Here is a 26,321-nt window from a genome sequence, read left to right on the forward strand (position 1 = left end):
CCTGCTACATCTAGTGGTTCTAAGAAAAAAAAGAAAAGCCCACATATAAATAACCTCTCAGCAGGAGCCAAAACTCAAAGACTAACCCCATGGTTTTAAGCGAACGAGGCCAATTTCCTCCTTTGTAGCTCCTGACACATGTTGGCCGCGTGCCCCCTTCTTGCCTTGTTCCTGCAGCAGAAGGCTCCAGGCGGCGGGGCTGGGGACGATAAGGAAACGAGCGGTGTCATTCCCGAGGCCTCCCAAGGCAGCCCTGTCAGCAGCTCTGGAGGCGGCCGATTCCAGCCTGGTTGGAGAAGAGGAACCAGGGCGAGGAGCAGGCAGGAGCCGGCAGCTGCCTGCACCCCCACTGCCGCTTCCCGAGCTGCCAGTGCCGCTCCCCAGGAAGAGCCGAGCCCTGCGGAGCTAGGGGTGGGAAACGGCACCAGGATGGCTTCTGCCCAGGGTTTTTGGTACGAGCGGGTCCCTGCCCCAAGCACGCGGTTTCTTGAATGCCCTAAAAATCCCAGGGGAAAAGGAATTACAGCTCTGAAGGGATGGACGGAGCGGGCTTTGGAGGGGCTGTAAAGCAAAAATTGTTTCCACTGAAAAGCCTCCAACTGGGAGTTTCTCCACCCAAACCCTGGCTCCAAGACGAGGAAACCCACGCCGGGAGCTACCCATGGCATCTGGGTCAAAATCCCAAGGATGTCTCTGACGCACGAGGCCGGGACCAGCCCGCAACACCCCGGCCTGGCTTTGCCCCACGTCAAGCGACTCGGCTTCCCAAACCACCACCTTGAATGCAGAGGAGCTCCCCTCACCCTCACCTTGCTGGGCACCTCGGGTCAGAGCTGCTCGGGTTTTGCCAAAGCCTCGCGTCAAACGTCTTGACATTTGGGGTGGGAAAAGCTGTTTTGGTGTGTTGGGTTTTTTTGCAAGCAGAGAAGGCGCTCGGCACACAGAGGGCTCGAGCCCTCAGCACGGCAGCTCTCTGCTCCCATGCCATTCCTCAGGGAGCTCAGTGATCAAACCACCTTCCAACCATTTAGTACGGGAGCAAAAGACAAAGAGCTGCTGGCAGAGGGTGAGATCAAGTCCCAAAAGGATGCATGGACAACAGAGCTGGAAGCTCTGAGCAAGGTCAATCAGCTGCACCGCTCTACTGGTGCCACATCAGCTAGTGAAGGAGAAGAGGACAAGGACTAAGGGACAGCAAGAAGCTGGTCATGGCTCGGATACTGTGACAGAAGAGGCTACAGCAGAGCTGGAGCCCTTTAAACCCACCAACAGGATGATGTAAAGCTGCAGCACAGCATTAGCGGCCACATCTCCACAGCCATATGGCAAGGAGCTGCCTCCATGATCAGGCTGGGGCTGAGCCCACGGTGGTCTCCAGGCTCTATCCAGAGCATCACTCTCTCTTTGAGGCGCAAAGCTGGAAGCAAACGCAATATCCAACGTACAGTGATGTCCCAAAGAGAGTCTATGGCCATGTCCTGTTGGGCTTGGACCTAGCAGAGGTACTGCCTTCTGGGAAGATCTCACCTCTTCAAGCTGGAGTCATCCGAGCACCCCTTCACCCCAACCCTCGCTGCTCTACCAAACCTCATCCCTCCTACCAAAAACGGCTAAAAAATAAGAATTTGGAAAAAAAAAAAAAAAAAAAAAAGGCAACTGTGCTTTGATTCCAGGTAAAGAATTAATGTGTGGAGTACACCTAACACCTGGGGGGGTCATCCCACATCCTGGTCAGGCTGGGACAGCCACAACTGTAGGAACAGCACTGAAGACACCATGCAGGTCTGCCTCTATGGGTTCAGAGGAAGAAGGTCTGCATAGATGACACCAACGCCACGTTGCAAACTGCCAGACAAGGCAGCAGCAGCAGGGAGAGTCCAGGGATGTGTTTTTGGGGAGTATTTCTTTTTTGGCAGCTGCCACCACTGCGGTGCAGCCACCCCACTTCCTCCACCACCCTCTCACCTCCCAGCCACTGCTCCAACGCCACGCTGTCCTCCCACAGAACCAGAACTGGATTTTCACACCAGCTTTGGGGCCAATCCCCTGCAGTGTCTCCCAGCTTACAACGTCCCCTTGCCATCGGGCCACCCATGGCAGGGGATCTCCGCTCAGAGCAGGTGCGGGGCATAACCGTGCTGCATTTGGGATGGGAAATTCAGGGCAAAAAAATGCACCGGTGGCTTCTACCCCCTCTCTGGCAAAGGGACATGACTGAATCCACCTCCTCGCTGCCCGAAACCACAGCGCACGTGACTCGGAGAGGCTTTTCAGAAGAGCTGAGTCTCCGGCGGCTTCTGTTTGCCTTTCTCTTGTTTGCAGCAGCGTCGCATCTGGACGCTCGTCAGAAGAGGAGGGAAAAAAAAAAAAAGGGGAAAAAAAAAAACCCGCCCTCCTCCTGCTGAATAACCTCTCAATCAAAACAAAGCCGGAGCGGCAGCCAAGAGCTGGGAGGCTCTTTTGTTTAATGCTTAACATCCCCCGGCCGGGCCGGTTCGCCCCAGCGCGCGAGGAGCAGGGTGCCAGGGGCAATGGCGCGGGCGGCGAGCCGGGGTGGAAAGCCGGCAAGCAAGCGCCCACCATCCCGGCCAACCGGCCCCAGGGCCACCTCGGCCACACGGCGGGGCAGGCAGCAAAAACAGGCTTCCTAAGCCCGTCCAGCACCGCTGCTCCCTGCACGGCCATTTTGCTGAGCATGGCCGCTTGCCGAGAGCGGCCATTCCCTCCCAAACACCGGTGTCCCCCCACCAAAACCAACCCCCGGCTCAGCACCGGCCATCCCCAGTGGTCCATGGCTTCCTGCCCACCATGCCAGGGACAGAACCGTTTGCTTGTCCACATGCTCCAGACACGGGTGCATCAGCACAGGCTCATTTCACTGCAAGAAGCGTTAAGCTCCCATCCCTGCCCCCCCAAATATCTTCTGGGGCTCCAGCAGCACAGGCCACTGGAAGGAGCTGCCCAGGCACCCCGCAGCCCAAGGGAAACCTGCGCCTGGTGCTCAGCCCACCCCAGAGGCCCTGGGAGGTCTCGGCAGGGTTAACGCCAACAGGTTTCACCACGATCAGCCCCAGCCCCAGCAAAGTTATGGCTTGTGTCCCGACACACCGACGGCATCGGGTTCCAGGAGGGTACGGAACTAGCCAGGGCATGCCGCAACAGGAGGCTGGGTATGGCCAAGGAACGCACCTAGAAAAAGGGCGTTTGGGATATTCAGTTCCTGAGGCTTCACCCCAGGAAGCAACAACACAAGAGCCGTGGGGTCACACCGGGAAAACATCTCCCACTGAGCCCACAGGCCGTGTCCACCGGCTCCGTCCCTGTGATGTGAGACACGGGAGCAAGGGTGACCTCACCCGTGGACACCTCGCCGGCTCGAGCACCTGCTGACATGAAAGGGTGGCTGAAAAAAAAACAAAGCGAAGCTCTTTCCTACATCCAGCAAGGACTGGAGGGCTGCAAAACCTTACAGTGAGATATTTAAAGAGCACAAAAGCAGAAGGAGGGGCAAACGGCGAGCTGACTGTGGCACTGAAGCACCTCATCAAGGGAAAAATACTCGCTGCTACAGTGCTCTTCAATCCTGCCGAGGAGGTACAACAAAACCTCCTGGCTGGAGGCTGACTGCTCGGCGTGCACGTACGCATGGGGAGGTCATCTACCCAGCGCTGGAGCCGGTGGAGGGAGAAATGGTCTCTCTCTTTGTCCATCCCCAGATGGAGACCAGCCTCCCTGCCCGAGAGGGAAGCGGGAGCAGCACAGGGTTAAGCAGAGGACAAGCCGTCGGAGACCAAAGGTTGGGCTGAGTCACGTTGTGGCTGTTCCTGTTTCAGTCTGAGCAAGTTTCTCGCTTCCCAGGCAGGGTTTGTCCCCAGGCCTGCAGGAACCTGTCCCATTCATCCCCCCAACACGCTCGCCGAAGGAGCTGCCCTCCCACAGCTACCTCTGCTCTTCATTTGTCCTCCGGAGTCCGGTTAGCAGCATCTCTGCAGCTTTCAGGGATAGGAACAGCACAATGCCGCTGCCCACCTCCATCCTCCACCCTGCCCTGGTCCACTGGCCCATTCTTGGGCTCTTCTTCAAGCAATAAACTGCTTTCCCACCCCTCGCCACGCAGCCACCTTTCTTCTCCTCGCCCACGGGTTTCCCAACCCAAAAGAAGCCATCTAGCTGCCTCCAGGAAGCTAAAAAAACACAGCTGATGTTTCCTCCTGAGCCCAAACCCGACACGTTCTCCAGCAGATCCAGACCTTAAATCACTTCTCAAAACAAGGCTCAACCCTCCAGGCTGAGCCTGCATCCATGTGGCTGTACCTGAATCTGGACGAGTAAAATGGCAGAACTGTCCTCATGGGGTATCTGTACGGAGATGATAAAATGGTTTGGGTTGCACGGGACCTTCAGAGATCAGCTAGTCCAATGCCCTGCCATGGGCAGCGACATCTTTCACCAGCCCAGGTTGCCCAAAGCCCTGTCCAACCTGACCTTGAACACCTCCAGGGATGGGGCAGCCACAGCTTCTCTGGGCGACCTGTTCAATGTCTCACCACCCTCATTGTAAAACATTTCTTCCTTATGTCCAACCTAAACCTACCCTCTCTCAGTTTAAAACCGCCACCCCTTGTCCTGTCACTGTAGGCCCTGGTAAAAACTCTCTCTCCATCATTCTTACAAGCCCCCTACAGCCCAGGCCGGGTCTCACCAGAGCGGAGTTGAGGAGCAGAAAATCACCTCCTTCTACCTGCCAGATACGCTTCTTTGGATGCAGCCCACGATAGGGTTGACTTTCTGGGCTGCAAGCTCACATTACCAGCTCATGTCCAATTTGTCACACACCAGTATCCCCAGGTCCTCCTCCGCAGGGCTGCTCTCAATCCACTCACCCCCAGTCTGTACTGATAGCAGGGATTGCCCCGGCCCAGGGGCAGGACCCTGCACTTGGCCTGGTTGAACCTCATGAACCCTCGTGAGGTTCACATGGGCCCATTCCTCCAGCCTGTCAAGGTTCAAGGTGTTTGGTCCCTGTCTTCATAATCCCCTCTTTGCTTTGGCATTTCTACCTGCAGAGGGTCTCTGTGGCTAAATCAGTGAAAGACAGAGTAGTAAAAACACAGGAAAAGCCACACAGGGTACGACCAAAGGCCCAGCAAGCCCCCGTGCTGGCTCTGACAGTGGCCAGCAGCAGAAGGAACACAATAGCCAAGCATGTTGACATCCCACCCAAACTAATTCCCAAGGTCCAGCCCTCCTCGGGCTTTTCCCAAGCCAAAGACACCTCCCCGATGGGTTCCTCCTCCACAAACCCACCCAGGTGCCCCAAAGCATCAGTGAACTTTCAGCATCCACAGCTTTTTGCAGCAGCATTCAAGTCCATCATCCAAAAGAGCACCTGCTCCTCTTCCCTGTTTCCTTCACTCTGGTTCTGCTGCTGGGAAGGATGAGGAAACAGCACATCTTCTCCACACCACTCCTTAAATTTACAGGCTTCGGTCGCCTGCCCCAGGAGCCTTTCTCTCCAGCAGAGGAAGCACCGACCTACTTAGCAGCTCTTCTCCCAGAGCCATTCATGGCTGACCATCCCCACCACCCTTCTCTCCATATATGCTCTATCTTTTTGCAGATGGAAAAAAAAAAATAAAAAGAAAATCTCTCCAACATCTCACTGGTCTCAGCAACTCTCCTAAATCCGCTGAGTGCTCCCCATCCATCCTTTCCCAGCACCCAGCACCGTCATCCCCACACCAACGCAGAAATCCTCCCGGGGAGCCGCCGTCTGCCAACACAGTGACGCACACCCAATACCCCCCCAGCCGCTCTCTCGACACCCCAGCACATGTTGATGATGATGGTGCTGAGCCACCCCGAAGGCACATACTTGTGATGCTCACCCCATGCACGGCAAATGCGCGGCTTCCCGGGAACAGACCGGCGACACCATACGCGCAGGTAACGTGGAGGAGCTTCTGCTCTAAGCGCAAAGAGCTCTATATACTCAAAGTCTTCCCCCATCTGCCCACAGAAATCACATCAGCCACTGCAATTACTAAAAAACAACCTAACCAAGCTGCTGTTCCAGAGGCCGTATCTAGAAATGGCTGCGCAGCCACCCAGAGCGCAATGCCACTCAGACGGAGAAACGGCCGTTCACCCCATCGGCTGCATGCTGCTGGCAGGGCTCTTCACACCCCCGGTGACCTGGAAGAGCAGCTTTGCCAGCTCAGCATCACTGCTGCGTGTTAGCAGAGGAACGACACATAAAAAAAATCACCCACAGCAACTCGTCGGCCCGAGGCTGATTGTCACCACAAGTGGGACAAAGCCCACGTACCAATGGCAGACCAAGAAACGAGGCGGTAACTCCTGTCAACCCTGCACCTCGTGCCTGCCTGCGCACCCACGCAGATCCCACATTTACTAACACGTTAAGGTCTCCTTCTCTGCAAATGATGCAACCAGAGAGAAATAAATTCCTCCGGGAGCTCCAAGGAGCTTTGACACACAAGGTGAAGCCACCGGGAAGCAGAGCAGAGCAGCCAACATACACTGCACTGTCAGGAGCCGGAGCAGACACAGGACAGAGACATCACTTTCACTGCCAGCCCAGGCTCCTTCCGCAGAGCGACAGGAGCCAGGTGGGCTTGGACCTGCTCAGCACAGCCACAGAGTTGAAGAAACCAAACCCCCAAGGGCAGAGCAGAATGGTACCCTGACGCACAGTGACTGCAGGCGATTTGCCGGCGCGTGGTTCCCAGAAGCCAGGCACAGCTTGACCAGTGCCTTCCCACCACCGTGTCCGGATCCCAGCACATCACACGGCCAAACCGCCTTCAGGCCAGAATGAGAAGGCACCAGCCCTACATCGGCGCTGGCCCAAATGGCGCTCCGACTCCCTCGTCACCCACCACGGCACATCCGTAGTCAACCGGCAACGCCACCTCCCCGCGCACGCCAACACCTTTCTTACCTTCTCCGACTTCACCTTTTTCAGCTGCCGGCACTCACTTTCCCCATCCTCCAGCTCCGACTTAACTCCCAAGGGATTGAGCGCAGCTCCCGTGTCAATAGCTATACTCCCAAGCTGCTCGGCAGCAGCAGGCTCTGTCCCCTGGCCCCCATCATACTGTCCCACCCTCACTGCCAGGGACAGGGGCTGCAGCACGCTGGGCTCCTTCTCCGCCGCAGCCCCCGCACCCTCACTCCTTTCCTTCTTGTTTTTGGATGAGCCGCCCTCCTTCTCTTTCTTGGAGCCGGCCACACTGCGAGATGCCTTGGCTGACTTCTCCGAGCCCTTCGGGGTGACGGCAGGCACCAAACCGCCCGAGTTCGCGCCATCCCCAGAACGTCCTTGAGCCTCCTTCTTGCCACCAGCTCCCTCGCTGGGAGTGAACAAGGAGGTCCCTGGGGTTGGCTTGCCACTGTCCTTGCCACTCTTGCTCCTTTTCGACTTGGATTTGCCCTCCTTGCCCTGCGGGCCTGGCACCGGGCTCACAAACTTGATGTTATCCGGTAGGGTTGCCACCGCGTTGGGTGCCGGGAGCCCCACCTCTTTGGAGCCCGACATTTCCAATTTCTGCTGATCCTTCTCCAAATCAGCGTCCAGGTCAATGATGAGATTCCCTACGCCAATGTCCCACTCATCCCCGCTGTCGTACGTCTCAACCGGGTTCGCATCAATTCCTTTCCCTCCGGAAGCTCCGCTGCTCAAGGACATCTTAGAGTTAACGGCCCCTCACGGTTCAAGGCTCTTCCCTGCCTCCACGCCCAGGGGGTCACCTACGTCCTCGGGGGGCTTCCAGCGGTCGGGGTCTGCCCAGGTGACGGCATCGCTGCTGGAAGGGAGAGCAAAGAGAACAGGGTTACACATGAGGACCCCCAGACAGATGGATCTGCCTTCATGGGCAGCCACCACCTGCAAGCAGGAGAGGTCCTGGTCAGGGTGAAAGCCCCCAACTTCCCAAATCCCCTACCACACGGTGCGAGGCAGCATCCTCCTGCCACCCCCCTGGGCTGGGGGCTGCTCCTCGGCCATCCCCGCAGCAGCAGCCATCTGGCACTCGTCCCTCGATCAATACCAGCCCTGGCAGGTCACAGCTCTCGGCTCCAACAAGACATTACTCACACGTTTCCCCGCTCGCCATTTCCCTCTGAATTATCGAGCGCTGCCCCTGGGAGGGAGGATTGATTCCTCTCCTGCCGATGCCACCCGGGGGGAGGGCTCCTCTCTGCGCCAGCCTCGCTGCGAGGGATGAGAGCCGCTCGCCGGGGAAGCCGAGTGCCTCGGCAGGAAATAAATCCCAAGCTTCAGAGAGCCTGCCACACTCAGACGCATCAGAGCAGCCGCCGAAGGCCAAATGGCAGGGGAAGCGCCGGGTTTCCATCCTGCACCTCCAGGCAGCATAACATGGCACCTGGCTTTAGCGCGTTAAACCACCGTCACCTCCACCACGATGAGCTGCCCAGCAGGCTCTGAAGGATGGGAAATTGCATGGGTACCTGGTCTTAACTGGGAAGAGTGGGACCAGCCAAACCTGCCCGCACCATGGACAACCCCGGCTAGCCCAAAATTTCTCCTCCCGGCTTCCAGCCCCTCGCCCTCCCCACTCTCAGGCACATCGTATTCTCGTATTCTGCCCCGTCCCCAGAGGCAGCGACACGGGGGCAGGAAAACAAAAAAGACACCCACACGCAACCTGAAAAAGCGCCGGAGCCGCTCACTGAGATTAGCTCGTGGCAATTACACTGACGAGACATAATTAACACATGAAACAGCTTCTTCCCAGCAGCCACCCGGCCAGCTACTCGGCCCCAGCCACACGCTCTCCAGGTCTCTTAAGAAATCCTTGGCCACCCATTTGGATGAAGCTCCTCTCCAGCAGCACTGTCCTCCCCTTCCCCGCCGAGCTCCGGGCCTACCGGCTCCTGGGACTATTTACAAGCAAGACTTCAAAAACAGGTGACTTAAAGAGAAATGAGAAGGGAGAAAAAAAAAAAAAAAACAAAAAACACACAACACAAAACCCACACACGCACAAATTTCTTCAAACCCCAGCAGGCAGGAGCCTGGAAAGCAGCTTCATGGTGCGTTTCCAGAGACGCAAACACTGTAAAAATGCCAGGGATTCTTTCATCAGACAGGCTGCCGCAGCCAGACCATTTTCCATCTGCTCCCCACAGCATCCTCAGCTCTGTACAGCTAATAATCCACTCTCTGACAGGTCATTACGGAGATTTTTAACCCCAGGAGCCAGGGGCTAGCATGCAAGCTGGAAATGAAAAGCACTGACCTCTCATTTCAGCGGCAGAGAAAGTGCCGAATCAGGAGATCACTTTGTGCACCAGAGTCGCTAACGGCTTCCCAGAGCCGCACCGCATGTTTCTCTTGCCTCCTCCTCTTCCTCCTCCTCTTCCTCCTCCTGCCCCAGCAGCCGCTCCCCAGCCCTGAGCCGGGGCGTCCAGCCTGACTCCACCAACCTGCCTCTCCGGAGCCCCTCTCCGAACCACCAACGGGCACCCACCATCCATCTCTGCCCGGCGCCGCAGCCAGCTGCCTTTGTGCCACAAATCCGCAGCCATTCCTTTGTCCGGATGGGCAAAGCCAGTAACGAGGCAGACGAACCACATTTTTATCTGGTAACAGCCCCTTCGTGGCCCAAAGCTAAGGCACAGCGTCCAGCCACAACCCCGGATAGGGCTCGGGGACACGGTGCTGCCGCGCAGGACCAACACACCGGGTTAGGACAAGGCTCAGCCTCCGACCCCAAAAGCTGCCCACCCAAGGCTGGAGCATGCAAAGGGCCATGGCTGGCTCAGATCAGAGGGACAGATGGACGAGGATCTCCTCGCAGTCCCAGGAAGGTGACGGACAATCTGCAGGGTTGAATGGCAACAGGCACAGCATCACCTGCTCCACGCAACGCCTCCACAACTCCAGCTTGGACGGCTCTCAGCTCACACTGGGGAACTCGCAACTCACCTTGCTGCTTTAGGTGTGCGTATGTGCACGCACACACACATATACATAAGTATTATTTAGATATATGAAACAAGGAGAGCAGATGAGCAGGACTCTGGTCTGAAACTATGCAAACAGCAGCAGCGTTTGCCAATTCCTACCACAACAAAAGGAAGAAGGAGCCCAGAAGTCCGCTGGGTCCCCAGCGATTAGAGAGCCAGGAACAATCAAAGGGTTAGAAAACAAGAGGAGAGAAAACATTCACCCTACGGAGGTGGCGTCGAGGGAGCCCAGGTTCTGCTAATGCAGAGGGAAGGGAACCGCAAACAGGAGGGACAAGAACAGGCTGGATTTGCAGGAGCGAAGGAAAGGCAGGTGGCGCCGAGAGCCGGGCAGGGAGCTTGAGACGTGCCACCGTGGGAAGAGGGACCCAGGCAGGGATCGGCCCCTTCCAGCCTGGGGCTGAAGACCAGGACCCCCGATCCTGGGGGGATCTCCTGCAAGTCATCCATTGCACATGGCTCTACAGCCTTTCCCGCAGCTCAAACGCCTCCTCCCTGAAATTACCATCCTGATTCCCCGTTTCTCTTCTCCAAGGAGCCGCTCTCACAGGCTCAACCTCTGCAGCCAGAGGAGTGCTCCAGGTCCCTCTCCCGAGCAAGACCCCCAGGGACCCCAGGCCTGCCACACTGTTGCTATTTGAGGGGGACGGGAACCCCTGGCTCCCGCAGCCCACACACCAGAGACGGAGGTCCCTTTCCCACCGCCTGTTTTGCCCAAGCTGAAAAAGCACTGGGTGCTATCCAGACCCTCCTGCCGGGGGGGGAGTAACGCCGCCACAAATCACCACATCTCAGAAAACAGAGCGAGGAGATTGATTCAGCTATAAACGTGTCCTTCCTCTTACCTCCTGCCATGGCAGGATTGATCCCCGCGCAACATGAAAAGCATGTGCTCACTTGTTGGCCTGGAGACCTGCCAACAAAGCGTTTTAAGAGCAGTCCTGGAGCGCAGATCCTGCAAGGAGACAGCTTTCTGCTTGGGAATGCTGCACACACACAGCACCAGACATGAATAATTCAGCTCCATTAGGTGCCCGAGACCTCTACAATCCACATCTATGGGCTGGGACGGAGCCAACCATATTAAGAGACAAACCTGAAAGTTCACTTTCGGAGCTGCAAACACACCTAGAGAAAAGCTACTCAAACAAAATAGCTCGCCTTCAAAAAGGGAGCAAGGAAACCGCAGGAGCCCCCGGCTCTTTGTGCTTAAAACACACGCAGGATGCTGGGCAGCAAACCCGCCGAGCCCACGCCACTCCCGCTTTCTCTACTGGTTACCGGAGGCCAAGAAACCAAAGCGGGGCAGGATTGAGCGCCCAAGGGCGGCGAGACGCAGGAGAAAGCTCTTCTCCTGGCAACACCCAGCCCACACGTAGGGAGACTGTCTCATACCCATGTGCTCCAGCCTGCAGCGCTCCGGGATCAGCCTCTGGTGGCTTCCAGACATGACCGACTGCAATTTTCACCCTGATTAACTTTCAGGAATGCCCGCAAGAAGGAGCGGCAAAGATGACGGAGGAAGTGGGGGGGGGGAGCAGAAAAAATTCTCCAGGACACAGCGTTTCCTCCAGCGGGGCACAAGGCAGGGAGCGGAGGGTTTTGGCGAGATGCTGGTCCTGACCAGGAAAAGCAAACAGACCCCTCCACTCCTTCCCAGGAGGAGGCAAAGGCAATGCCAGCAGCTGGGGGAGAGCATCCATGATGCTGCCGCCCCCCTACCTCTGCTCGCCAAGACCCTGGAGGGCTCGCCGGGAGCCCCCGGCCCCGCTCCACCAAGGGGCCGTGGTGCCGAGGCCCTTCCTCCCGCCGCTGGCAGGCAGCCGGCAGCTCTCCCCATACGCTGCCTCCGCACAAGATCCCTTTTTGTTTCCTTTTACGACTAAAGAAACTCGGGGCCATGGCGGGGAGAGGGGGGGGAAATGCGCTTCCCTTTCCCGAGCTGCCACGCTCGCTCCCCGCTCGGCTCCTACCACCGCGTTTGTAATCCCCCAGCTGGGCTTGTTTGGGTTGGATTTTTGTTAAGTAACTCCCATGTCTTTTCTGCAGATTTCTTTTTAAGATGTTCCCCCTCTCTCCCCGCCCCCTCTTCTCTAGAGATGGGGGAGAAAAAAAAAAAAGAAAAAAAAAAGGAAAAAAAAAAAGAGAGAGAAAAAAAGAGAAATGTTGAACGTGAGCCAGCTGGCACGCACAAGAGGAGACGGAGAAATCTGCACAAAGGAGCTTCCTCACTCACTTGCTGCTTTCAGCTCAAGAAATCACGCAGGGGAGGAGGGTTTGCTCTCCCCCATACATCAGTCAAGCTGTAGCAGACAAAGGAGGATTTACCATGACACCCTCCAGAACTGCCACCCAACGGGGGCAGGATCCCTCCATCGCCTTCGCCCGGCGGGAGTCCGAGCTGTTGCAAAACACACCGAAGCGCAGGGCTTCAAAACAAGCTGTTCAATGTGGAATTAAGCAAGATTTTGAATGGAGGAGCTGCGCTCCCGCCTCCTCGCTCGCACAAGGCGCCGGGAGAACTTCGGTGGCTCTCGGGGCCGAGCGGGACGGCGCGGGCGAGCTGCCAGGAGGGAGAAGGCTGAACCCAATTTGAATAAAATGGAGCCACCCTTCTTTTTTTAATATGGAGGTGCACCCCACCAAGACTACATCTTCCAGCATGCACTGCAACCAGAGCGCCTGGAGAGATGTCGAGAAACTTACGCGCTGGGACTCCAAGTTTCCGTAGGCTGAGCCTTGACACTGGAGATGAACCTGACACAGGGCAGCGCTCAAGTCATGAGTCATTTGTTGGCATTCTTGAGAAAAGCCTGAAATATTTCAGTCCAGGCATTACAAAAGCAGGACGGACGGGGTCACCGGAAGAAGCTGGATACAGAGGAAGATGGGAGAGGTCAGCAAAGACCTCTTCAGCATAGGGGTGGCCACACACTAACTCTACCTGGAGCAAAGCTCAGGAGATTTATCAGCCACAACACCCACCTGCTACCAAATACACATTGGAGCGTCAACTTCACGTTCATCATCGGTCAGAAAGACGCAGCTCAGACCAAAACTCAACCTCACATCCACCCCCATCTGCTCATGACCTTAAAACACGACCTTTACAGCAACGTTCAACCAGACTAGGGCACACAAAGCAGCCCACCAAAACTGTAGATTCAAGATGCCAGATCTCAACCCAGCTGTGTTTGAAGAAAACACTTTACCAGATTTGCTAAAATTCAGCATTTGCTTCTTACTGACACTTCTTTAACCCCAACCCCAAACAGGCACTGAGGAAACGCTCAATCTAGGCTGAAAAACCCAATATTCTTGAACACAGCTTGATAACTAAGCCACCCTGGGCAGACACCCTCATGTCCCTCAACTCCCAACAAGCCAAACAGGTCACCAATACACGAGGCACAAAAAAAGGGGGAAAATGAAAAGGAAGAAACGTTTCAGGCCTTCCTTTATATCACAAAACAGGGAAAACTGGAACAAGTTCCTCTTTAATCCTCCCATCACTCTTGAAGTGTCATCACAAAAGTCCTAATTTTGCCTTTGTTCATGCCTTGAGAGCCCACGGTTCTTCAGATGTACAATTATTTGATTTTGATGTCTCTCAACCCTGGCACTTCTGTACTGAACAAAACGCAACTCAGATTTCCTCCGCCAACACCCAGGGAAGTTCAGAGCTTCATATTTCAAGAAAACTAATGTCACGAGAAACATCACTCAAATGCGTGGTCCTCAGCTCAAGCAGGAGGCACATCAATACCTAGAAACCTACACAAAGGTACCAAATACCACTTCATTTCCTTCCTGTAAAGGACAGCAGGCAAACATCACCCTCTCGGTATGCCCGCCTGCTCTCCGCTGAATCGCACTGCTGGAGTCACTTCTCCAGTAGGAAGCTGAGGAAGCACCATCGTTACACAGAAGCTGGAACATATGTGTCAACACGACTCAGGTCACAGAACTGTAGAGCAGCCCAGGTTAGAAGGGACCTTGAAAGGTCACCTGCTCCAACCTTCATTGGGAAAGGGAACCCAGATGAGATTATCTACCACTCTGTCCACTCGCATCTTGAACACCTCTAGCAATGGGAACTCTACCATGTCCCTGAGGAGGTTCTTCCAGTGAGTGATTGTTCTCACTGTAAAAAATTTCTTTCTTATGTTGAGATGAAACCTCTCTCCTGGTGCATCTTATATCTGGTGCCCCTTGACTTCTCCATATGGCTCCTTGTGAAGACAGAGCCTCTGTCCTCTTTGTAGCCACCCTTTAAGTCCAGCAACTTGCCCACATGCACAGAGCTCCTACAGAGAGCTGACGGATCTCCTGCCGGGCAGGAGCCAGGTTTGAAGGACGGGTCACAGCGGTGGGATAAAGCAGCAGCATGGGCTAGGGCAGCAACAAGCACAGCTATGGCAGACGAGAGCCGTGCCAGCGCTTCGTTATGACTCTCATGGCAGCTTCCTGTGCGAGGCACGTCCCCTTCGCAAGCCTCTTGCTGCGGAGATGAGCGGGTAGTTCATCACCTTCTACTGAGATGAGCAGGTAGCAGTGAGGCTCAGGCTTGGCTGTTCCTCTGGACACTGGCTGGCTGTAGCCCGCTCATCCAAAAACACCAGGCTAGACCTCTTCCAGCAAGCACGACCTTGCAGACTTCAAAATCCCTGACAGCTGAAAATGCCCCAGAGCTTTCTCAGCAGCCCCAGCTGAGATCCGGCTGAGATCCAGCCCCAGCACTCAGATCCACATCCATAAACATAAACTGGTGCCCAGCGCTCTTAACATTCGGCTGTACTGGGAAAGAGGAACTGAAAAACCCACATGCGTGGGAGAAAAAGCATTCGGTGGGTAAAACAACAGAGCCGGCTTCCTTCCTGCAAGCTCAGCTCTCAGACCTGTCCCGAATTAGGCACACCGAACTGGGATTTACCCCTCGCCGCTGTGCCTGCACACTGGAAGACACCACCGAGTAACTGCCGTGCCCAGACCTGCACGCGATGGTTTAACAGTAAGTAGAATCACCACCCCATCTTCGCCCGAAACCTGCATGCCCTGTTAGCCCTGCCATCCCCACGTGCCACCTTGTGTGACTGCAGGTGTCACGGCGTCACCAGTACATGGCTGGCAGGAGCGGAGAGGCATCACTGCCAGGTTTGGCTGCCCAAGACTGACACACCGACCACTGGCAGCTACACAGTGGCAAAGGCAAAAAGCAACCCTGTGAGCAATAGCCAGCCAGGATTAACTCGGAAGCGCTTCGGATGAGTCTAAGCTAGACAAGCCGGCGCGCTACGGCTCATTGGGAGGCACTGCCAGCAGCACCGGCCACGGCCCGGCCGCTCTCCTGCCACCGCAACACCCAGTCTTGATGAACCCAGCCAGCCATGCTGCCGCTGGCTGTTGCCAAAAATAACATTAAACACTCAAAACGGGACATCTGAGCAAATTAATTTGGCACCAAGCTCTGCAATGTGATGCTTCCCATAGGGACAAACCTGGGGGTTGACTGTCCCTCCAGCAGAGAGCTGGTTTCCACCAGGAAAGCGGAGCAGCCGTGCAGATTTAAAACCGGTCTCGTTACACCCTTGCTAACCCCAACACAGAAGTGAACTGATTTACGAGAGGCTTAAAGATATCTGATCCGGTGGCCTGTCCTCACGCACAACCTAGAAGGGGGTAGAGAGCATGTAAAAATAACCAAAAAGGCTTACAAATTTCAGATAAAGCTCCGCGCAGGCTGGAAGATTGCCAGCAGCCTGAGAAAGTCGGCGGCGAGAGGAAACAGCAAGATGGATGTGACCAGGAAAGATCCCTGAAGCATCAGTCACGGAGATGGGAAGAAAGAAGAGCTGGCGAACACTAAAGACAACCAACGGGCATAAATAACTGCTGGAGTAAGTGCCGGATAAAAAGGAGCTCGCCCTTTTTCCCTTGTTCGCCCAACGCCATCGGCAGGGTTGCAGAAAGGCAGCTCGAGCTCCTGGGCATTGGTGGGAGCAGAGCGGGCGCCTCCGAACCGGCCATTTGTACCCTTCCCTTATGGGCTTTGGAGGTGGTGAGGCTCCTCGCCTCGCTCCCGGCACGCCGGTATGCCTGCTGTCCCCCAGCCCCATGGTGGTCCCCGTCCCAAGCTGGGGCTCTCACGGCTGCAGCCACACGGGTTTCCAACAAGGATCACCCTCCACGGAGGTACCGCAGGAAAAACCACCGGCTGCGCTGGCAGAGACAGGGAGGGATCCGTGCCGAAGTTGACATCTCATTTCTGTCTCCTCTGTCCCAAGGAAGAGTGCCGGAGGGACACCAGCAGAGAGATACCCGGTTGAGCGGCGGCTCCCGGGCACAGCCCTGCCTCGACAGGAGTGGGGACGCAGCAGCGCAGTTTGGAGAGGACGGACAGACGCTGGCTTCCTCGCTCCCAGGTTGCTCCCAGGGAAGGGACAGCTTCTGGGCTTTATTTTTCCTTTCAGGAGAAGCGCAGGCAGGCAGCCTTGGCCGTTGCCCAGGCTTCCGAAGAGGACAAACATCTCTCTGCTGCTCCAAAAACGAAGGAGGCAACACTTCACCTGTTAATGCCTTTAATTCCCTCCATTCAATAACCAATTAGGGCACCTTGGCTACACGAGCTAAGGCGCCATTTGCAGCACAGGACTGGCCGTGCGGCTGTAATCTCTCTTGCTGTCAAACCATCAGCCTGGGAACACTTTGGGAAAAACCAACCAGACTGGGAAGTAAAGGAGGAGGGAAGGCGTACGCAGACGGGGACAAATACAAGCACAGCAAGCACCACGCCAAGAAATCCCTTCTTTTTCTTTTTTTTTTTCCCTGGGAGGGATAATAAATAGGTGTATTTCACAGATTAATAAAGCACATTTGCAAAGCTATGATATACATCAGAAAGTTGCTAATTCACGCTAATGACCCATTGCAAATCGCCGAATTTTGCGAATTAGCCAGCATGTAAAGGAATACAATAAAAAACAGCAAGAAGCATGCATCAAAGTGTATTTGGCTTACTTTGGTAGTCGTAGTTCACTTTTAATTACTTGTGGCGACAGGTACAGAGGGAAACGACACGAAACCCCCCAAAAATTAACAGGGAATCTTCAAAACAAGCAGCTTCACCATAGCATCATCTACTCTATCCTTGGGGAGGGAGCAGTAATTCTCCTGGAGATTTGTAAGTCTCTACCTCCTCAATCGAATTCATGGCGGTTAACATTAGCTAAGCCATTACACACCTCATTTTCACTCCTTTAAAAGCTGCAGAGCAGACTCCTCCTGAGCCACCCTTTCTCTCTCCCCTTGGAGAAGCACCGGGATAACTCCCAGCCAAACCTTTGGACGAGCCAGGAACGCTCCATTTAATTAAAACCACAAACAGGCTCGGCAAATTTATTAAAATCATTCTCAAACTGCCTTGTTTTGTTATCAATAAATCGGCGCAGCCACGCAAAGAGACCAGACGTCACACGTGACGTAGCACTGTGCAAAGATACCATCCATCTGCCCTCCAAGAGCCACCGAGCTGGCCCAGGAACAGCTCAGAGGGAAAATCCGACGCCGCAAAACCTTTCTGTGCCCTCAATGTGCTCGAGGAAAGAGCAGCATAAAGGGACAACAGTATCTTTCCTTTTTCTTCCTTTTCTTACCCCATAAACAAGGAAATGAATTGTAGAAGTTGAGCATTTAGTGTTTGAATACAAAATACCAAGATTCTCCTGAAATTATCCTTATTCTTCCACAAAAAAGTACTCGCATCCTTTTACACCCTCTCTCTACAAGCACAGCACATCCGAGCTGACGCTTAGGTGGCTACGTCAAGAATTTTTGTGCACACGAAGGACACTCAGCTGCAGCAACAGCAAAACAACCTCTTGGTTTCATTCAAAAACTGATATCTTTTTTTTTTTTTCACCAAAACCCAGAAGTTAAATAGGTGTTTCCTTTCAAGAAATTATATAAATTTTAAAAAATTAGAGCCACAGAGCAAGTTTCTCAGTCAGACAGACATTCCCTAGTTTCTTTACCGCAGGACCGTTGGAGCAAAGCCTTACTCCTTCCTCTTGAAACCGCGTCACACCACAATGCACTAATCCTCGTTATCAGGAAAGCACATTTTCGATGCAATCGCGTGGCAAAAGAAGCCACGTCCCAGTGGGATCTTTTTTCCTGCCCTTCGTCCAAACCAAGCATCACCCTTTCCTCCTCTGAGCCAACCCAGCACAGGAACGTGGAGCAGACCAGCCGCTGACAGGGTGGCCAAAGCTTGGGTTCAGTAGCTACACAGGGCCACCGATGAGGTCCCAGCTCCGCGCCAGCTCATCTACCTACGCTTGATCCTACAGAAGACCCTTCACACCCGGATATGCTCCTCAACATACCTCACATCCCCAAAACCCTGCCGGAGTCAGGCACCCTTGTACAATGGTGTCATCCTCCCTCTGGCCACCACCACCACAGCACAAGCATCCAAATTATGACTTTCCCGAACAAGCAGGCAAGCTCCATGGGGAAGGGACCAGCTCTCCCCATCCCCAGAGAGCCCACACACGCTTGACCTGTGCCTATGAACCATCAGAAGAGGCGTCACAGGAGAACTGCAGATGGCCCAGGCTATCTCCAGGTGCTTTGAGGACTTTGGTGCTTCTCAAAAAATCTCTCCACAACCCACCATCAGCTGCGAAGAAATATGGGGCAGGTTTGGGAACGGACCCACGACTCTCGCGACCCAGAGGTTGTGGAAACATCAGTCCACGTTCCACAGCAAGCCTGGAAACATAAACACAGACCTCACCTTGAACTCGGTGGGAAACCACGCCATCTCCTGCGGACTACCCAAAGGCAATCCACTCGCTGCGTTCACTGTGTACAAGCAACCGAGCCCAGTTAAACTGTCACCAGCCCCTGGCAAGGTCACCTGCGGCCTCACCTGCTCTCGGTAGGGAGCAAGCATCTGTGATGTGCCTGCCTCCAGCCGGGGAAGCTGGCCAGAAGCAGGAGTGTCAGCACTCAGAGGGCACAGCTGCATGCACACGCCATCACACATCCCCAAAACGGCATACCTGGGACCATAAATACCATCTTATTTATATAATACTCCGGATAAAGGGGACAAAGAAGCTTATTGCATTACATCTGGGACTAGTATTGCATCAGCACCCAGAGGCCCTAATCCCGATGGGAGCCCTGCCGCGAGCGAGGTACATCCCCACTCCCAGCCCGGCCAAGGTCGAGAGCAACGCGACATGGCCCAGCTCTTCCTCTTCCCTCCACGAGCAGGCGGAGCAAGATCCCTTTTTAGGCAGCGCGCACCCAGGAAACACTGAGTAAATCACAGCATCGGTCCCCAGCTGCCTTTCCTTTGCGGCTGAGCCCCGGAAGCGCGATCCCAGTCGTGGGTCTCCAACCTCTGCCACGGCGTGGACATGACTCACAGACATCGACTTTGTTTTGGTAGGGACGCCCTTATGGAAGCGCTAGAAAGACGAGACAGCTTCTGTTTTCTTTAATTTATGCAGTTAAAATTGAAAAGATACCGTAAATATAATGTGGAGGCAAATTTCGATTCAAGGCGTCCCGCTTCTCAAAGAGACTAAACCAGATGGAGCAAACTCTGGCCCTTCCTCCTTGTTCATACATAATAAAGATACAGAAGCTGTTAGGCAGCTCCAACACAGCGTGAGAACCCCTCAACCGCCTTTAGACTTCGCAAGCCCTTTCTTCCCGAAAAAGGCGTGTTTTCAGCCAGCCTAATGATTTAAAGGGCAAAGCTTTGGAGGCAGCAGAAGCAGAGGTCGGACAAGCCGGATGCAGTGGGCAGGAGAGGACTTTGCCACCTCACAACCGCAGAGAAGGAGCGAGATGATCTGCGGCTGCCACCCAGCCCACAGCACAGGGCTACAGGTGGACAAATGGCCCTTATTTTCAGCAGCCCTCAAAAAAATAACACCATTTTCGGCACGCGCAGAAGATGCCATGAGAGGATAACACGTGTATTAAGAGACACCTACGTGCGCATACGTGCAGGCACCAGCCCCTCCGGCTAACGAGCAGCCTAATGGCGACTCACAAAACACACAGACCCTCCGCTCAAAACCAAGTCCAAGCACCCAGCTGGAGAAAAAGGAATTAAAAAAAAAAAAATCCCCGCGTCCTGGCCATACTCAATTACAGGTCATTACAACTTGCTTGATAATTAATTTCCTCTGGTGGCTCTCACTGGCTCGCAGCCCTTGTCCCAAACACGGGGCCAGTTTAGGTGAAACATTAAATCCTTGTCCTTTTGCACCACCGAGACGGCCGCACTCACGGTGCCGCGCACGTCTGCCTTCCTCGGCGAGCTCTACCCCCGCGGGGAGGGGGGAAAACGCTGCTGGAGGAACCAGGGCACAAAAGGGCAAGGATTTTTGTTTCCAGACCGAAACGACTTCAAAATAATAAATTATAAATTATTTCTGGTCAAGAGCTAATCAATAAAATAAGCTGACTGGATATTTCGAGTGCCGTGCATGTGCGGTCGGGTACTGCCAACAAAGAGCTAGAGATGTGCAGCATAATCCGATGCCGGAGTCATCGCACAAAGCGTGGAAATAGGTTTTCCTGAGGATGTCCATGTGAGGAAGGCGGTGAGCGCCCGTGCCGCCCCTGCGCACGCCGCAGCCCCAAAGCCAGCCCCGATGCCGGCGGCATCCTTAATTCTTCTGGAAGGGGAAGGGGGGGGGAAAAAGGGCCCGTCAGCTCTTCGGTGTGAGCCACGAAAAATGTCTTGTGTCCGACACCTCCTCCAAGGGAACGGGCCTTCCCGGAAAGGGGGGGAAAAAAAAAGCGGTTTGTTGTGCGGCGGAGGGAGCGGCGGCCGGCGGAGCAGACCCGAGCCGGTGACCTTCCCCGTGGACACCAGGGCCGTGTCCTGCCCCTCGTCCCACCCGCAGCCCGGCCACGTTGTCACCCGCCGTGTCACCCCCAGGAGCGGGGCGGCGGGTCACCGTCACGCCACGGTCCCCAAACCCTCCCTGCGCGGTGAGGGGGACACCCCCCGCCGCCACCCCCCCCCCCGCGCAGGGACACAGCCGCCCCCTCGGGGACGGCGTCCTGCCACCACCCCAGACCCACCGCGTTCCCCCCGCCCCAGCCCCGACCCTCACCCCAAAACCTGCCCCGCCGGTGACCCCACATACAGGGGATCCCCCCCCCGCACCGCGGCGGTGGGACACGCGGGGGGCCGAGCCCCCAAACCCCCCTGCAGCGGGGGGTCCGCGCCCCACGCACGCCGAGGCGTGGGGGACAGGGACCCTCGGGCCCAACCGCCCGGTGGGTGTCCCCCCCCGCGGAGAAGGTGACCCCCGCGGTAGCCGGGGGGTGATCCCGCACCCCGGGGCGGGGGGGGGGGGGTAGAGAGGGGCGGACCGACCCAAACAGCCAGGGGGAGCCATACCCAACGGTCACGGGGGGAGAGGGGGGCACACACCCGTCCCAACGGTCACGGGGGGCGTCCCCGGAGCTCGGCGGCGGCGCCCGGACACGGAGGGGGCCTAAACCGGCGGAGAAGAGGTTGGGAGGGGGGGTGTCCCGGCACCAACGGCCGCGGAGGAAAGCCCCAACGCTCACCGTGGGGGAGGACGGGCCGCAACGGCCGCGGGGGAGAACAACGACCCCGGCCCAACGACCGCCGGGGGAGCCGGGGCCAGGCCCAACGGCCGCGGGGGTCCCTAACCCCCCCCCCCTCCCCACACACACACACACACACACACACCCACACACACACCCCGCCGGGCCAGGCCCGCCACTCACCCGGCTCCGCTCCCGTCCCGGGCGGCCCTAAGTCTCCTCCATGGGGCCGCCTGGCCGCTCCGCCGCTCCTCCGCCGGCAGCTAAGGGCCGGCCGCCGGGGCCGCCATGCCGCCCGCGCCTGTGGGCCGCGCCGCGCCGCGCCGCGCAGGCCGCGCCGGTGTCCGCCGGGCGGGGCGGGGCGGGACGGGGCGGGGCGGGCACGGCGTTCGGGCACGGCGTTCGGCCCCGCTCGGCTCCCCTCGGCCCCGCTCGGTTCGACTCGGCTCCCGTCGCCCCAGCTCGGCCCCGCTCGGTTCGACTCGGCTGCGCTCGGCTCGGCCCGGCGGCGGCGGCAGCCCGGAGCCGGAACCCGCCCGGCAGGCGGAGCGGGGTGGCGCGGGCGCGACGCGAAACCCGGCGGGTGGAGCGCGAAGCGGGAGGGAGGGAGTGAGGGAGGACGCACAAAGCGGGCGCCAGGGCCCGGCAGCCGCGGCCGGAAAACGCGGAGAGCGGATCGGGATCCGGGGCGCAGGGGCAAAGCCCGGAGCGGAGTCTGTTGCCGGAGCCGCCGCGGTGTCACCTGGGAAAGGAACGGGACACACACACACATTTTTGGGGGTGTTTTACACGCTGTGGGGTGTCGTTTGAGACCCCCCTGCTCGGCTGGGCTTCTGGGGGCGCCGGCATCAACACCAGCTACTGGTTCGGGTCACTGAGCCAGCATAACACCCCCGGGTCCCCAGCCCTGATGTCCCCAAGGAGGTGGTATGTCCCCCAGACCTTCTGCTCCTGGCCCCAGAGCCCCGGTGCCATCCCCGCAATAGCCAATGAGGGAATTTCAGCTCCTCTCAGTGGGGTTGTCCCAATCCCGGCTCCAGCACACCCCAAAATGAGCCCCGCGTGAGGCAAGTAGTGGCCATGGAGGACAGGGCGCAACATCCAAGGCAGCACCCCGGCAGCATCGAGGAGGGAGCCAGGACATGGTCCTGCAGCCAAGGGGATGAGTGGGACCATCACCTCCATCCCCCCAGCCCGGAGAGGTGCCACCATCCCTGGGCATGGTGGGTCTTCTCCTCCAGCATGGGCTCAGGGGGACATGGAAGGAGACAGCGACTTCTTCTGATGCTTTCGCCCCCAAACGAGGACGATGCCAGACCCAAACCCCTGGTGAAGGACGTGGGACACCATGATGGGCTGGGGTTTGGGTGCCATCACCCCCTTTCTGTGGGGTTTGGGGCTGGGGCAGGTCGGAAAAGAGGGATGAGAACAACGTTCATTTATCCCGAATGAGATGAAGAGGAGGAACTCTTCCTTATGGTGAAAAGGAGAAACTGTCCTAACACAGCCCAAACCCAACACTGGTGGGACACAATACGACCTATATTAACAAATTCAGGTAGGTTTTTACTGAAATTTTTTAAAGGATTGGGTAAAAGGTATTGTGGGCATTCAGTGCTGATTTTCAGCACATCCCGGACCAGGAACGATGCTCCCAAAGATGGGAAAACCAGTTTCTGCCAGGAATGCAGAACAAACCAGGGATTGGTCAGTGCAGCAGCCTGCTCATTCCCCGGCAAAACCATAAATGACATCATCAACACAGAAGGAAAGTACAAATCACTGCTGGGCAATATGGCTTCGTTAGACGTGACCTTGGCCTCCCTGCCATGGTGTGCTTTGCTGTGACCATGAGTGGTGCCTGTCACCCAGCCCACCTGGGGCTACTGGATCCCAGCACCAGAGCCACCAGCCCCGCGGGGATCAATGGAGAACGTGAAATCCTCGTGGATGAAACCTTCAGGTGACGTGCAGATGTGAGCTGTGAGGACAGGGAGGTGACAAAGAGCAGCTGCTGCTCTGACAGAGATGGACACAGGAGACGGATCTGGCTTAATATGGAGCCAAATCGGGGGCTCATATTCAAAGCCTGGCTTAGGTACGGGGTGGGCGACCCATCCCAGAAGCACTGCCCTGAGACGGAGATTTTTGAGGGGCATTAGATGTGAGGGGCAGGACATGAGCCTCGCAGTCCCCTTGTCCCACTTTGTCACACAGTGCTGTGCTCCCGGAATAAGGAGCAGGAGCTGGAAAGCCCGGGGATGCGGGATGCGGAGCCCAGCCTGGGCGCAACCCGTGGGTGCTGACCACATCCTCCCTGGGTGCCTCATCCCGCTCATCCCAGGCCATGCCCATGAGGCGCAGCGCCGGGCAGGACAACAGAGACATCAGTGATGCTTTGTGGAAGACCCTGTCCACCACGTAACCCGAGGCTCCTTCTCCACGTGCCTGTCTTCAGCCAGGAAGGGCATCTCCCCCACCTTCCTCCCACAAGCACTGCCTTGGGGCCAGCTGCTTGAGGGTCAACCCTTCCACTTCCCAGGAGATGCTCCAGGGAGCCGCAAACAGCTCGGGCAAAGCAACCTCCATGTCCTGCCTCTCCCACCCAGCCACCAAGGCCAAGTCCTCTCCTGCCTCCTTCTCCCCCTGGCACCAGGATCCCAGGATGCCACCCCAAGCCCCCCTCCCCTCTCCAGCTCCACTCCTATGGGCACTGCGGACGTTTCTCCTCACTCCCAAGGCACATCCACCCAAGAGAGGAGGACATCCATGATACAGGAAGAGAAACACGTACAGGGAAGACACCAGGAGTCCCAGCACAGCTGACTGGGACCATACTGGTGGGACACAAGGGACAGAAACAAGCTGGGAGACAGGGGGGAGGAGGAGGAGGAAGGTCATAGGAGGAAGGAAGCAGGAGAAGCCCATCTCCCTCTGCCACGCCAAACAGCAGCTCCCATACCACAACCTCCGTGCCAAGCCCAGGCAACTCGGAGCTGAAACACCCGCGAGGGTTTTCTAAGAGAGGAATGACGCAGGTGGGCGCTGAATCCAGATCCACCACCTCCAGCATCCCGAAGATCCCATGAAAGAGGAGCCAGAAGAAGACTCCCAGGGCAAACACCAGCACCGCAGTGTCCACCTGCCGAGCTTCAGGGCAGGCAGGCAGCTGGGGCGAAGGCTTCGCACCCTCCTCCTCCTCCTCCTCCTCCTCTCTGATGGGCTAGGAACCAAGGAGGAGGGCTGGGATGACCTGCAACCAGTAACTGCACCAAGCAGCCGAGCTGGCAGCCCTGCTCCGCTCACCACCGCATCCCCGTGGAGGAGGAGGGACAATGGCAGCGCTCAGGGGTTGCTCTGTCCCCTTCAGAGGCTCCAGGGAACCAGGAACGCTTAAACCACGGCGAGGGAGAGCCTGGAGCAACGTGGCAGGAAAGGCTCCCAGCCCAGCGACCGCAACTGCCGAATGAGCAGACACGGCAATGCGGGGAGATGCTGAATATGAAGGATTAAAGAAAAAGGAGAAATTAATCTCATTCAGAAGGCAGAGCGGGTTTTTAACTCGTGCACACAGCTGCTGGAGGGGGGGACAGCTTTTGTGGGGTGGATGCTGCTTTGATACAAATCAGGAGAGAGAGATGTAAGCTGGGCACTTCCCGGCAATGCCAGGAGCTCGGAAAGCCTCCGAGCAGGAGCCAAGCCCACCTCTCACCCAGAGTCCCCTCCGTCCCCGAGCATGCGCTCAACAGGGCTTGGGCTCTCCGGCTGGTGGGAGCCACCTACTCATTCCCTGTTTCTCCTGCGATGTGGCTGACCCCATCCAGCCAAAACACCTCGGGGCACATTTTGGGGAGGGAGACACTGCCAAAGCGAGGATGGAACTACCTCCTGCCCGCTGAGAGCGATGGAGCGGGGATGGCCACTGTCCTGGGATCCGGCACTCACAGGAGATGCCAGGGCTTGGTTGAGTCCCATCCCACCAAGCTCCATCTCCCACCCACCCTTGTCCGCAGTGTGTGACTTCCCCGGAAGCACAGAGTTGTTGGGCAAGAGGTCAGTGAAAACACGTATCTTTTAATGCCTTTGGAATACAATGGATAAAGCAATACCTAAAAGCACTCTGGGATCCGTCTTGCACCCGCTTTCCAGAGCCGAGGACCATGCTGGCACCCTTCTGCTGCGTGGGAACTGCTCCCCCGGCTCAGCCCATCGCTTTCTGCTTCATTAACCCCTTCTTTGCTCCCTGATGGATCTTTGCATCCAGCTTCCCTGTAAAGAGAGGATTTTAAAAAAAAAAAAAAAAACAAACAAACCCACAACAAACCCTCATCATTCTTTATTTTTAAAACCTATTTGCAATGCAAATCAGCTGGAGGCAGCGAGGTCTCCTAGTTAGTGTGTTCCTGTCACATTCAATTATCCTGCTTGAGGAGCCAGGCGTTTCCAGCCGCTGTGGCTTCCCTCCGCAGGCGCGACACTGGGGAGCCAGGGGCAAGCGTGTCCGACGCGGCAAAGAGATGCCGGAGCGGGGGAAATTCAGCAAGGAGGAGAGTAAATTAACATCCAGCACTCACCCGCCACTACCGAGGGGGAAACCGATCCCTTCGCTCGCCCGCAGGATGCGTGTCAACACGTTTGGAGGAGATGGGGGAACTGTCAAGCACTGTGTCAGGGACATGTTTCTCCACAGCGTGGTG

General features: G+C 56.6%; 2 protein-coding genes across 5 annotated transcripts in view; both read right to left on the reverse strand.

The window, feature by feature from the left end:
* ZNF609 (zinc finger protein 609) overlaps window positions 1-21,963 on the reverse strand; it is a 72,969-nt gene extending 51,006 nt beyond the window's left edge. Inside the window, exons 1-2 of one of the 3 annotated variants that reach the window (XM_054215561.1) lie at window positions 21,808-21,963; window positions 6,965-7,829 (exon numbers count right to left, since the gene is read on the reverse strand). In XM_054215561.1, the coding sequence (XP_054071536.1) occupies window positions 6,965-7,711 (747 nt within the window). In that variant the 5' untranslated portion in view covers window positions 7,712-7,829; window positions 21,808-21,963. The remainder of the gene's footprint in view (window positions 1-6,964; window positions 7,830-21,807) is intronic. The other 2 variants (XM_054215562.1, XM_054215563.1) reach the window with 2 other exon arrangements.
* Window positions 21,964-25,684: 3,721 nt separating this feature from the next.
* The window catches only part of TRIP4 (thyroid hormone receptor interactor 4), a 33,670-nt gene continuing 33,033 nt past the window's right edge, over window positions 25,685-26,321 (reverse strand). For both annotated transcript variants that reach the window (XM_054215564.1, XM_054215566.1), the window contains exon 13: window positions 25,685-25,893. In XM_054215564.1, the coding sequence (XP_054071539.1) occupies window positions 25,826-25,893 (68 nt within the window). In that variant the 3' untranslated portion in view covers window positions 25,685-25,825. The remainder of the gene's footprint in view (window positions 25,894-26,321) is intronic.

This window comes from Rissa tridactyla, chromosome 9 (genome assembly GCF_028500815.1).
Source record: "Rissa tridactyla isolate bRisTri1 chromosome 9, bRisTri1.patW.cur.20221130, whole genome shotgun sequence".
In the NCBI taxonomy this organism is placed as follows: Eukaryota; Metazoa; Chordata; class Aves; order Charadriiformes; family Laridae; genus Rissa; species Rissa tridactyla.